General features: G+C 48.4%; 1 protein-coding gene across 3 annotated transcripts; it reads right to left on the minus strand.

Annotated features, from left to right (window-relative positions):
• Positions 1-250: 250 nt before the first annotated feature.
• Positions 251-11687, minus strand: side (motor axon guidance molcule sidestep). Of its 3 annotated transcripts, XM_012490809.3 has the most exons (13): positions 11606-11687; positions 10135-10988; positions 7203-7359; positions 5319-5530; positions 5140-5250; positions 4835-5053; positions 3750-4046; positions 3546-3676; positions 3325-3484; positions 2947-3249; positions 2370-2828; positions 886-1098; positions 251-804 (listed from the first exon to the last, which is right to left on the minus strand). In XM_012490809.3, the coding sequence occupies exons 2-13, from the start codon at positions 10283-10285 to the stop codon at positions 761-763; spliced, it is 2457 nt and encodes an 818-aa protein (XP_012346263.2). In that variant the 5' UTR covers positions 10286-10988; positions 11606-11687; the 3' UTR covers positions 251-760. The 3 variants fall into 3 exon arrangements, with proteins under 3 accessions (XP_012346263.2, XP_086761104.1, XP_086761103.1); XM_086904978.1 differs by lacking the exon at positions 11606-11687 and having other exon boundaries at positions 7203-7335; positions 10135-11194; XM_086904977.1 differs by lacking the exon at positions 11606-11687 and having other exon boundaries at positions 2376-2828; positions 10135-11192.
• Between the last annotated feature and the right edge of the window lie 1475 nt (positions 11688-13162).

The raw sequence follows: 13162 nt of genomic DNA on the forward strand, positions 1-13162 counted from the left end.
TTTTGGAAAATTGTTTATGGAAGGTGGAAGCGACATACGCGTTGTATTTTTCGCCGGATGTATCGCGCGGATGGTCAAACGACCGTTTTTTTTTCTCTCCTCCTTTTTTTTTTCTTTTTTTTTTTATTACCAGTCGATAGCGCATCGAAACATCCGGTATCGGGATCGTTTTGCGTTTTGGTTTAAAAACAATTTGTTCTCCTCGGAGTGTGGCACGTATATAGCACGCGCGTCGAAAAGACAGGCTCGATATTTGGTAAAAATTTATTTCCTAGTTTTTATCGCTAATAATACAACGTCGGTGTTTTTTTTTTTTTCCTTCCTTTTTTTTATAAACGCTATTTACACAATTACATAAGCGTTTCGGTTCCTAGATGATTCGCAGGCGGATATTAAAGTACGCGTGGGGTTTCCACGTGATGAGACCGAAAGGAAACACTTTGTACACTTAACGCGAAGCGGCAAGCTTGGTTACAATACTTTCTTTGTGAAGAAAAAGAAGAGAAGGCACGTGGATTAGAGAGAAACGAAATAACAGAGCTCGTCGCGTTTTAAATCGATCGATAAAAGAACAGGTACAGGAATTGTGTAAAATCATCGGTCACCGTGCATCCAGCCTATCTCTTACCAACTTAAATTAACTTTTTTAAGGGAAATGGACACCTGTTATATACACATCGCGAAAAGCGTATATAATACACGTATATGGATATCATCGCATAGTCCTTTCTTCCTTTAACTCCTACGGAAGAGTAAATCGTTAATCGTGTACGTCGATCTCGACTCTCTGCAGGAGGTCAGGCTCTGGAAAAACAAGCGATGGATTTCGAATAATTTTTCATGATTCGAGAAACGAGAGAGAGAGAGAGAGAGAGAAAGGTTTACCGTTTCGATTTTCCTCGACGTACAAGCTCGCTCTTTGGGAGCGTCTGCTGCCGTCGCCCGAGTATCTGATCCTTGGCTCGATCCTTTGAGCCGAAACGTAGGTGGGGATGGTAAAATCGTCCGGCCCGTCTTTCGCCGGTGATCCGCTCCTTCTCCTACAGATAGCCAACCCGATGATCACGCCAATGCCGATCAGGATCAAAGCGACCGCACCTTAGATTCGGAAATATCCTTCGTTAGAATTTCCATATCGTTTATTATTCTACACGCGTAGTTGGTCATTCTTTACTTTTACTTTTCTACGTCGCTTCAAAAAGCGGAGAACGAAAATTACAGGACGTTGAAATTTTTCGCCTCGATTCGAAATTTCCTTTCTAAAAAAAATTCTGGCCACTGCGAATACGCTACTTTTGCAAAATATATTATAGGTATACGATGATATCGATCGATAAACCAAAATAAAATTCTTTTTATTTATCTCGTTATTAGTGGCCTCTACCGAAATAAAAATTTCTTTATCAATCGATATTCAATCCAAATATTTATTCCATCATTTGAACCAAAGAGATAACATTTTACAAAATGTGATAATTTATTTTTCTGAATTTCTTAAATGTATATATACCTACAAAATTATCCCGTTCCTAAAAAAAATCCTGGCTACGAGTCTGGCCACTGTGAATACGCTAATTTCACAAAATATATCATAAGTATATCTAATAAAATTCTTTTAATTTATCTCATAATTAGTGTGGCAGGCCTCCATCGAAATGAAAATTTCTTTATCGATCGATATTCAATCCAAATATTTATTCGATCGTTTCAACCGAAGAGGTAGTATATTTTACAGGATGCAGAATATGTTGTGGTATAATTTATTTCTCCAAATTTTTTATACGTATAAAATTTGCCCCTTTCTTGCCTGCCGATACATACGCTAATTTCACAAAATATATTATAGGCATATCGATCGACGAACCAAAAATAAAATTCTTTTAATTCATCTCATGATTAGCCGCCAAATTTTTAAATTATTTTAAAATTCCTCCCCCCCCTCCCTCCTCAAAAAAGAAGGTTGAGAACCACTGCACTGGATCAAATCATCTAAAACGCATTATAAAGATGCCAACTGAAAATCGTTTCAACCGAAGAGGTAGTATATTTTACAGGATGCAGAATATGTTGTGGTATAATTTATTTCTCCAAATTTTTTATACGTATAAAATTTGCCCCTTCCTTGCCTGCCGATACATACGCTAATTTCACAAAATATATTATAGGCATATCGATCGACGAACCAAAAATAAAATTCTTTTAATTCATCTCATGATTAGCCGCCAAATTTTTAAATTATTTTAAAATTCCTCCCCCCCTCCCTCCTCAAAAAAGAAGGTTGAGAACCACTGCACTGGATCAAATCATCTAAAACGCATTATAAGGATGCCAACTGAAAATACCTACTCTCTGATTATCGATCTAATTACCTGTACCTGTCAAGGCGACCACGATGATCATATTCTCGGGGCTGCTCTCGGGCAGCGCTTTCTTCAGATCCTCGAGGAACAGGCCGTCCCTCTCCACCTTCTCGCCTATAGCCCCGCCGACCCTCACATTCTCCAATAGAGCCGGCTCGCTCCTCCCTTGCCCGTTCACCGCGTACACGTACAAAGTGTAATCGAAGCCTGGCTCGAGGCCCCGTATCTGGAAATTCGGCCTTGGATTCCTCTCTTGGTATACAGGCGGCGCCTCCCCCCCACCGCCGACCGTCCCCTGGTCGCTTTGAGGCGCGTGCAGCGTGGCTTGGACCGGGCCATCCCTCGGTATCCCCCGAACTTGCAGCAAAAAGTACTGCGGCGTGCCACCGTCCGCGCCGGGGACGCAATTCACTTCGAGGGAGGTGGTCTCATTGTGCAGCGAACAGTCGGACGGCGGCTGCGGTGGCTCTGCGAATTTATAACCGCTCCCTCAGACGGATCGTCCTCTATTTTCCATCGAAATTAACTTTTTCGCACGAATCCGAAAAGAAGGATTAATTAGATCGACTTGTTTCAAAACACGTACTTCCAGCGACCACGTTGAACACGCAAGGCGTCCTTTGTCTGCCGACCGTGTTGCTCGCCCAGCAGGCGAGAGTCCCGAAGTCGGTGTCCACGGTGGGAGTGTACTCGAGCACGCTAACGAGCCCGTTGCTCCGAGCTTTCGAGTTGGGCATCGGCAACACGTCGCCAAGCGTCCCGTTGTACGTCCACGAGAACCTCACGCCGTCCCTGGGCACCGAGTCGACCTCGCAACGCAGCGACACCGTTTCGTAACGACCAGCTGTGACCTCGCGCCTCTCGTAGCCCGGCCTGCACCTCGGTGCATCTGGAAAACGTAAACGAAAACGCATGTAGCAACGATCGGGGAAGGGAAGAATTCGGTGGATCGAACGCTACTTGCATTTCATGCGGACCGAGATCGGAGGGCTGCGGCCCTCCCCCACCAAATTGATCGCCTGGCACGAGTACTCGCCCGCGTGGGCCAGCGTGAGCACCCTCAACGTCAACGTGTTCGAGGCTATCAACGTGCCGCCGGCCACATCGTGCGCCAATCGATTGTCCTGCAAAACGCTCGAATCTCACCTTGTCACCGCTCTCGGTGAGAAATTTGATCCCTCTTACCTTGTGATACCAAACGATGGCGGTCGGTGGCGGGTTGCTGTCCACGTCGCACACCAGTTTCAAGTCATCGCCCTCCCTCAGCGTGTCCAGAACGTAGCCGGTCGCCAGATCGACCGACACCACCGGCCCGTCTGACGAAAGCGAAGGAAATGAATGGAGGGGAGGAGACACGTGTGTGGGTATGCTGTGCGGCGGTACACTCACAGGCAACGTCCACGATCTCGGTTCGCTCGAGGACCCCGCCGGGGAATCTCGGATTCTCGGCCCTGCAAGTCAACTTCCTGCCGTTGTCGTCCTTGCCGAGGATCAGGGGCAGCTTGCTGACCGTGGAATTGCTCCTCTGCGTGGTGGACACGTTCGAGTCGCCTATCACCTGCCTGCCCAGCCTCCACACCACCCTCGCCGCGGGCGAGCTCCCCCACGTCTCGCAACGCGCCGTGATCGGCCGATTCGCGTAGATCTGCTCCTCCGTAAGAACGATCTTCACGAGCGCCGGTTTCACTGGAAGCCAGAAAAAAGTCCACACCTTCGTCCCAATTATTACACTCACGAAGGGGGTTGGAAAAAATTGCACGAGGAGACCGAGTCCCCTCGAAAATAACCGGGGGAGCCCCACATGCTCCACACCCGAAACCCGCGTATTTTTACTTTGGGACGGCAATTCCACGAAGCACGGCCGTCAAAGGAGTTAAAAAGGAGGGAGAGAGGACCGCGCGAAATCGTTGGAATTCATCTCGCTTCCGCTCGCTAAACTTCTATATTTAAACTTCTTTCTTCTCGAGGCGACACACAGTAGTCGCAGGACATTCGGATGAATAACAGTCTCGATATATTATTCCTTCCCGCGCAGGATGTCCGGCCGAAAGTTTCTTCTCTTTTTTTTTTTGGGAAGCCGTTCTCGTGCGCTCCCCTTCCCCCTCCCTCCCTCCCAAAAAAAAAGGAAAAAGAATTCGCTCCCCGCGAGAAATACGATCGGCTTACGCAACAGTTTAAGAAGCCGCACGCGTTCCTGCGGTTTTTCGCGGTGTACGCGCCGCACACAGTTACACAGAGCAGTGTACTCGTCGATACACGAGTGGAAGGGAGGGGGAAAAAAGAGTCGTTCCACAACGACGATCTCGCGCGTTTACGATCGTAGCGCGCGTGGTGAGATCGAAAAAAAGCGGCCTTGGCAGGCACGCGTGTTCGTCGTTCTTCTGTTTCGTTCCCACGTGCGCCTATTCGCGATGTGGAAATTTCTTCGAAACGCTCGTTCGAGGAGTCGAAATTAACAGTTAGATTATAGTTACGGTAAATGTCGAGGGGGACTTCACGGACGATCGGCGAGGACATGGGGGGCGACTGCGCCCTGCACTCCAGCTTCTTGCCCCACAACGATCTCGTCACGTTCGCGATGAAAAGTTGGTTCTCCGTGAATTTGCTGCTCGGAGAGCCGACGTGCGGGGTGTCGTCCACGCCGTCCAATATCTCGCCGTCCATCCACCACGTGACCGCAGGCTTCGGTCTTCCTGCGGGGGGCAGAAAGAAAGGGGAGGGAAGTTAGAGCGAAGTCGAAGCGATCGTGGACGAGGAAGGAAGGAAGGACGAGTCTAACCTCCGGACACCTGGCAGATCAAGGCGAGGTTGTAGCCTTCCAAGAAGGGGCCGCCCACCCCTGTCACCTCTCGCCCTTGAGCATCGTATATCACAGGCCTGGATGGCTCCTCTGAAAACGGGATCTCGTTCGACCATTAATAGGAAATAGAGGGAGAAGGAGAGAGATCTCGTACTCACCGACGAGAGTCAGATTCACGCGAAAGTTTCTCGTCGGAGAATTTATAAAATCCACCCTGCATCTGAAGACCCCCTGGTCCTTGTACGTGACCTTGGTCACTTTCAACTTCGCCTGATGCCCGTTCCCGATTTGAAAGTAGGTCCTCTTCCCAAGATCGTCGCTGACCGCCCAGTGAATGGCGGAGGCGAGATCCCTGCCTCTCGCGTCCAAGCTGCGCAGAGATCGAGAAACTTTTCCATTTCCATTTTCGAAAACTTCGAGGCCATCGTTCTCGAGGGCAAAACGCTATTTTAACACGTTAGATTCGTTATCCTGATGTACGGATGATCTTCTATTGTTCAAGTCTGTTCCTTGTATCTTGGATCACAACGTAAATATACAATATATTCAGACGTAACGAATATTTTCGGCCGTGTTCGACCGGTATCGCAGTGGCGGATAAACGAAAACTCGCCGTTTTAGTAAAAAAAATTTTGAAAAATAAAATACAAAAATATATATATATATGTGTACATGTAAATATACATGTATATATAATAATAAAACGTAGGGTAGCGAAACACAAGATCATTAAAGATAAGATAAGCAGGTAATTCCACGCAGCTGCTTACGATAAAAAATTTACGACTTTGCGGTTGAAAAAGATACGTTGGATCCTTAGACGTCGAAAGAAACCGTTGATCTTGTTCGTTTCTACTCAAGTAAACAAAGTTTGAACGCGAAAGAAAGTAATCGTTCCATTTCGGTTACGGGAGTCTCTACCACTGTATATTGTCGTTCGAACGAGGATGAAGATAGAAAAGTTTAGTTTCCCTCTCGACGGGATCCCAAGATCGAAGAAAGCGAGGTTACCCGGTCACCCAGGGGGAGAGGGATCCTGGCCCGATCAGCGGCCCGAAATTCTTGGCTCGTGTCGCGCGCGAGTCAACGATCGAGCGGGTTGACGTTTCCGGGATTAAAAGGAGGTGGTAAACACCGGACCCTGGACCCTCTGCCCAGTTCTAGTGACTAACTCTAGCACGCGCGTCTATTTGCGGAGGGAAAAAAGGATAGTTGGCAAGCAAGCACTAGGCGGATTTAGATTCGAACGAAGTTGACCGTTACGCAATGTCGAGGAGGAAATCTCCTCCGCGAGCAGGGGAATCGATCCCAGAGTTCCCTTCCAAGAATCGCGCCGCCACTTTCCCGCGCTTCTCTCTTGCGACCAAGAAAGAGAGAGAGAGAGAAAAAGAAGAGGTAAAAACTCGTAAAATGTTTGAGCCACCTGCTTCGTGTAACGCTCCTTTCTTTCTTTTTTATCCTATAGTTTTCGAGGCCACGTGTTTATATTTTTTTTTTTTTTTCCTAGGAACATCCTTCGGCCAGATATCTCGTAACCGTTTTACGGGTAAACTTACAACTCCCGTTCGTAAATAAACGGAACGGGAATACATCGTTATTTACGCGCGTCATTTGTCAATCTATTTCCGAAAATTACCGATTCGTGTCGAAGAGATACCTCCGCGTTTATTTATCGATCCTGCTCGCGACCCGAAAAAAGGGGGGCGGGGAGGAAGAGTTCGATAATTTTAATCGCTGAAACCTTCCAAGAAACCGCGAGACGAGAGAGGAAGATAATGGCGGCAACCCTATTTCGGGGGGGCTTGACCCGAGATATTTCGAGACGCGATCTCAGAACAATGGCATTCGCGGATATCGTTACCCGCTCGCGTTACACGACGATCCTTCTCCGCGTGGGACCAGGAAGCGCTGTATGCGTCCCGTGAGGGATGTTTTTACCCTCTGCCTGGATGAAACAAACCATATACTATACCGTGTAACGAAGGGATAAAAAGAAGAGGAGGAGGCATGAGATGAGAGTGGAACGAAAAGGAGGTCGTTACCTGTAAAGAGGTATCCCTGCGGTGTCTTTGAACCAGAGCACCATGTTCACGGAGTCGTTGGGGGTCGGTGGTGTAATGTCGCATGGCAGTTCCACGTCCTCCCCCTTGCTGGCCCACACCAATCTGAGCGGCGCTGTAAGAGCGAAAGTCGTAGTCCCTTGAAAAAAGGGGCACAAAAGAATAAGAAGAGGTTATCAAGACAGTTGGTTAGTTTCTTCTCTCCTCGAGAAGAAGAGGGGGCGCGTTACGAATAGAACCCCTCGTTTTCGCCTGTTCCCGGAAGGAACCGTTCCTAAAAACGATTCAATTAAGATAGAAATTAAGACGTTCCTCCCCTGTCCTCGATGATTATTCACTCTCTTCGAGATTCGATCTCAATTTTCCCGAATTTAATCCAATTGAAATCTGTTTGGAAATATTCGCGACCGTCGTTCTTTCCGTCGAACGGAGAGGAGATAACGCGTGCCAAGAGAGACAAAAGTTATCAATGGCATACCACGATGCACGTTAACACCGAGCACGTGCGCGTTATATCGTTTCTATTTTCTCCCGGTGGGTGGAGAAACCTCTTCACAACGATTCGCTTCTACGATTCTAAGTTTAAATCGCGGGACCGACGCGAGTCACGAGCGGCCGCCTCGATGATGCGTCGAACGAATTCCTCCTCCAACTTGCTGCTTCCTTCTCCTTCGACAGTTCAACGGAACGAAGCTTTTCCCGTGTTTCGCTGAACCTAGTTTGTCCAACGCGACGAGGATTGACGATATTCAAAAGGAAGAAACGGATAATTGTCAAATACACATTCGTCAACAGAGATAGATAGCTGACAATGATATTTCAATCGAAATCGAGAACAGGATGAAACTAGACTTTTTCTTTCCCAAGTTCAAGAACGTATTGAGTTTTTTGCTTCCTCCCCAAATCGTTTCTCCTCGAAATAGAATTCCGATACTCGGTCGGGAATCGAGAAAGATTATTCGAGGAAGGATGGAGAGAGAGAGAGAGAGATATCGTTATGTAAATAACGCTCGAAGGCCTCGAAGGGGCGATCCCCGTTATTTTTGTATCGTTCGCTCGTTAAAAAACCGCGCTTCCGCCGCCTATTCTCGTCGTTTCCCTTCGTTTTTGATCCTCACCTTTTTCATTTCGTCTCGATTCGCGTTTTTCATCACCATATAACGTATCGAGTCGATCGAGAAACGTTCATTCGACTAATTTACGAGGCACAACGAACGTGTTACGCGCGCGCGAGTGTGTGTGTGATTAAACGAGGCTCCATCGTGTCGCCTTCTCCTCCTCACGCGCCAAACTCGGAATTAATTTACGAGTTTTCATCGTTGAGCCGCCTATAACCGGACTCCTCGCCCTCGATCGTGCCGCTACTTCCTGCCTTTTGTCCGCCGACCAGCCAACGTATTCGAGTCACACCGTGCTCGCCTCCTTCGCTTCGATCCTTGCCTCGATCGGTTCTTCCTCCATCTCGATATTCACGTCTTACACGTTCCCGCGTAGTTCCAACACCTGTTGCTCGCCCCAGAACCCGGCCCAAGAAGAAGTCGCCTCGCTCGATAAAATTCCGACTGTCGCCGCCACCTGTCACGATATCCCCCACTCCTTCTTCCACGCGGAATAGGGAAGGGATGCTCGTAAAGTTGGAGAAAGAGGAGCTCTGAGACAGCTCTGTTGGAGGTCGAAAATCGAAAGATATTTCATCGGGCTGTAATTAGTTGGAAACCGGTTTCGATCATTCGTTGATTCGAAAATTTCCGAGCTATCCTTCGTTACGAGTTCTTCGAACCGCGAATTCTCGCTCCTCGAAATATTCGTTTGGCGTCTCCGCTTTTCGGGGAAAGCGTTGCTTTCGTTCCGGCCAGGCAAACGATGATGAATCGCGGCCCGCTGTTTACCTTTCCCCTCCCCAAATATTTTCCCCCTTCGAGGGGAGGTATCCATAGCAAGGACGAGAAGAGGTCCACCCCGAATTTCCTCTCCAACTTCGCTCCTTCCGTCTTTGTAAAGAGCAGCGTTCCAGTCTTCGAGAGAGAAGCGCACTGTTTTCATAAATTGTGGAAATTGGAAGCGGCGCCTTTTTCGCGCGGGGCCAGAAATAAACCGCGCGAATTCTTTCGCTTCGCGCCCCGACCAAAATAAATCTATAAGCTCTCGGATCGCTTTCTGCGATCACGATGACGGACGAACGCTTTCCTATCTTTCCTCGAGTTTAACTCGAATTTATGATGCGAAAAAAAAAAAAAGTAAATAGATTTTTTCGATGACGATAAAAATTCAATTTCGATTCCACTAAGAAGAAGAGGAGGAGGAAGAGGAAGAAAAAGCAATTGTTTTGACAGATTTGGCGTCTCTAACGAACGATCAATCGAGCAAACTTCGTAAAGTCTATCCCAAATATACAACGAGTCTTGTTTAAACACACACACGCGATCCCGTATCATTTTAAAGGCTGATTTCCGTTTCTTTCCTTTTTTTTTTCGTGGTAGGAAGCCGTGGTACGGAGACCGATAGAATTTCTCTGGCAAGAATTCGAGGCAGGAAGCAAGAAGTCGTTAAGGAGAAGGTCGGGGGCTACTACTTCTTTTATTTCATAGGAAGCGTATCGAGAGTCGATCGGCTGCCAAAAACTCGAGGGTTCTCGCGCCAGTGTGTCGCGAGTCCCAACATGTCGATAGACTCCTAACTTTTTAACTCGTTGCAAAATCCGGTCGAGGTCGAACCCGCGCTCGGATCCGAAATAAATCTCTGTACGAGGCTTTCTCGCCGCGCCACCTCCACCATTCCTCCTCCAGTTACTCGAGCAGAGGGATCGAGCTCGATCAAACTTTCGTATTCCTTCCTTTCGTTCTCGCGATCGACAGAGTGTTTCCTAGCTAATTTCGTTTCGTAGGGAGAAAAGGGAACGGAGAGAGAGACGTACCTCTGTTCGAGAATTCGGGGGGATCCTCGGCGACTGCGTCCGCTCGCCGCGCGCGAAGCAGTATCAGCAAACTCGCGAGGAACACGTGTCCCGACGTGCGCCGCATCTCGAGCCTTGGATCAGGTGTCGTTCGAGCCACCACCACCACCATCACCACCACCACCACCACCACCAACGATCGACACCTTCACAGACATCCGATCCTGCTCGAGTCCTTCTCCTCCTCGGCCGATCAACCGCGACACCTTCTCGACGACCGTAACTCGTATCTCGAACGTATACCGTTCCTCTCGTCCTTCCTCGCGCCCGCCCTCTCCTCGATCCACGCCGCCACGGCCGCACACATTCTCGCACGGATCGATATGGAAGCGCTACGTACACACACTTCGCTTCGAAATGTTTTCCACGGAATGTTTCGAGCGTTGGAACGCGAGGATCGGCAACACGTGCTCGTTATTAGTCGGAACGCGTCGTGGCGAGCCGAAATCTTTTGATTAAGAAAACGAGCCGACGTTTTTCTCCCCCTTTGTCCCTTTTCAGAAGCGGGCGCTCCTTCCTCCCACGCTCCTCCCTCGCATCCTTTCAAACTCCTTTCGCTTTGTTGCCAAAAAATTTTTTCTCCGATCGTTCTCTTCCTCTCTCTTTTCTTCCGTAACTTTGATCTTCGAGCCTGCAAAACAGCTCGCCCAGGCTTCTCCCTTTTTTACTCGCGCTCGTTATTCTTGGACGGATACTTTTTCCCGCGGTTCAAATTAGATCCGAACCAGAGATCAGGTGGAGTTCATTCTTTCCCTTTCGACGACGCAGCTGGATCGTCAAACGCGATTATCATCGTAATGACAACACTAGACACGCTAATGGTATCCCGGGGAAAATTTCACGGAACGTCGAACGTTGCACGACGAGAACAGAGAGGTATGCGAGTCTTGGCCGGAACTCGAAGGAAGGCAAGGGGAGAGAGAGAGAAAAAAGAAGGAAAGAGCGTTCTCGAAGACACGTCCGTTGGAGATGGCGGTCGCCGGCAACGACTGCCACGGAACTAAAACCAAAACCGACGACGACACGCGTGTAGTTGCCCCCACCCGTGCACCCTCCTCGCGCGGCACACGTCCATTTAACCCGAGGACACGCACACGCACACCGCTCCTTTCCTAATATCCCACGTCTTCCACGAGTATGCGCCACCGTGAAGATGCACTCGCGCTAATGACTCGCGCTAAATCGGACCGTGTGCCTCTCCCTCTCTCTCTCTCTCTCTCAATTCCTTGCCACTCCTCGTTAAATAATTCGAACGAGAATTATATGCCCGTTTCCGTTCCAAACTCGATCGAAACTCGATCGTTCGGTTGTTGGCATCGATTCGAAATTGGGGGAGGGGAAGTTTGTTTGAAGGTCGCGCGAATATGGAAAATATCGGTGCGTGTGCATGTTTTTAAGGGTGGAAACGCATGCGTTCCGCTTCGATGCGAACCTCTCCACTTCTCTCTCTCGCTCCGGTCGACTTTGGAAGTTCGCCTGGGCGATTACCACGGCGTGTAGGAGGGGTGGAATCTCTTCGCTCGAACGAGTTTCGTCCGGCTTGATGAATCGCTTCGCTCGCCCCTCGTCTTTCTTCTATCAATTTTCCTTTCCCCTCGATCTGCGCGTAAGAAAATAAACGTTCGTGGAGGAGGAGGAGGAGGATATACGTTTACGCGTGGATTCGAAAAATCGAACGATTTCGATCGGAAACGGAGCTTTGTTGGCCGAGCTTTGTATATTTACGCTCGCCTCTCTTTTCGTAATTAAAGCGAGGCGAGGGTTGTTTGGAACGAGGGAGAGAGGCGCACAGTGTTTCTAATGTCGCCGCGTCTATTTTCGGATGCCTCGCGTTTCCCTCGCGTTGAATGCCTACACCGCGAGAACCCGCGATTCCTCGACGAGTGGAGAAAAAAAAAAAGAAAGAAATGAACGAAATGCACGGATCTGTCCTAAACAATCCCACCACTTTGTCGCCTTTCTCTCTCTTTTCTATAGACGCAACAACGTGATTCGATTCGATTCGACTCGAAGTGGAAATGGTTCGCGATTCAATTAGCAATGAAAAAAACGACCTTGATAAAAGGGTCGAGTCTCGCGTGCTCCTCGTCTCACGGGAATGAGGGATGAAAATTTGGTCGTCAAGCAGCTGCCCCGTCATCATCCCCCTTTCGAGAGAAAAGATACGGATCGATATCGTCTGTAATATTGCCTGTATCCCTCGGCTGGGCAAAGTCTCTCCCATAAATAACGGAATTATAGAGGAGCAGTAATTGTCGAGTAATTTATTATAGGTGGTGTCGTTCCCCCCCCCCCTCCCCCCCCTCGACTCGAATAAAGTTATCATCAAAATCGGGGTGGGGGTGGGGGGGGGGGATTAACGCGTCACCACAACTTTTTTCCATATTTTTCAATCGACGTCGATTAAAAAATCGACGCGACGAGAGTATCCTTGAATTTTCTGAACCATAGAGACAAATAGATCGTGGCATGCGGGCCTTGAATATGATACTTCCGGCCTAGAAAGCTGGACAGCTAGAGGAATCTTGATGAGATTTCGTTGGAGAGGCCTCGAGACACCTAATTTTATATTATCGATATTTCGATCTCGGGTGTATTTCTCGTATATTTTTGGATTCGCAACCTAATTTTGCAACTCGAGTTATCGATGTACACGTACATCATTTTTATTACCTACCTGGTACAATGAACACTGGTTTCTGGTTATCAGTGACTCATTGAAACTTACGCACGTTGAGCAAACGATGCGATGACTAAACGGGGCAGGGAGAGCCCCCCCTCCTCCGATCGATATCAATCCGAACGACGCGGTTCGTCAAATATTTATTCGTCCCGTTGCGTTAATATACAGCTTATATTTCACATTTTATCGACGAAAGTCTATTCGAGATGAGATGAATTACCAAAGAAGTGGAAAACTTTCGAAAATGTTCGAGTCTCTCACGGGGGAGGGGGGGGAGGAGGGGGAGGAGGGGTTCTTCGAGACGTT

The sequence above is a fragment of the Apis florea genome, unplaced genomic scaffold (genome assembly GCF_048593485.1).
Source record: "Apis florea isolate Af1SG1 unplaced genomic scaffold, ASM4859348v1 contig_2350_pilon, whole genome shotgun sequence".
Taxonomy (NCBI): Eukaryota; Metazoa; Arthropoda; class Insecta; order Hymenoptera; family Apidae; genus Apis; species Apis florea.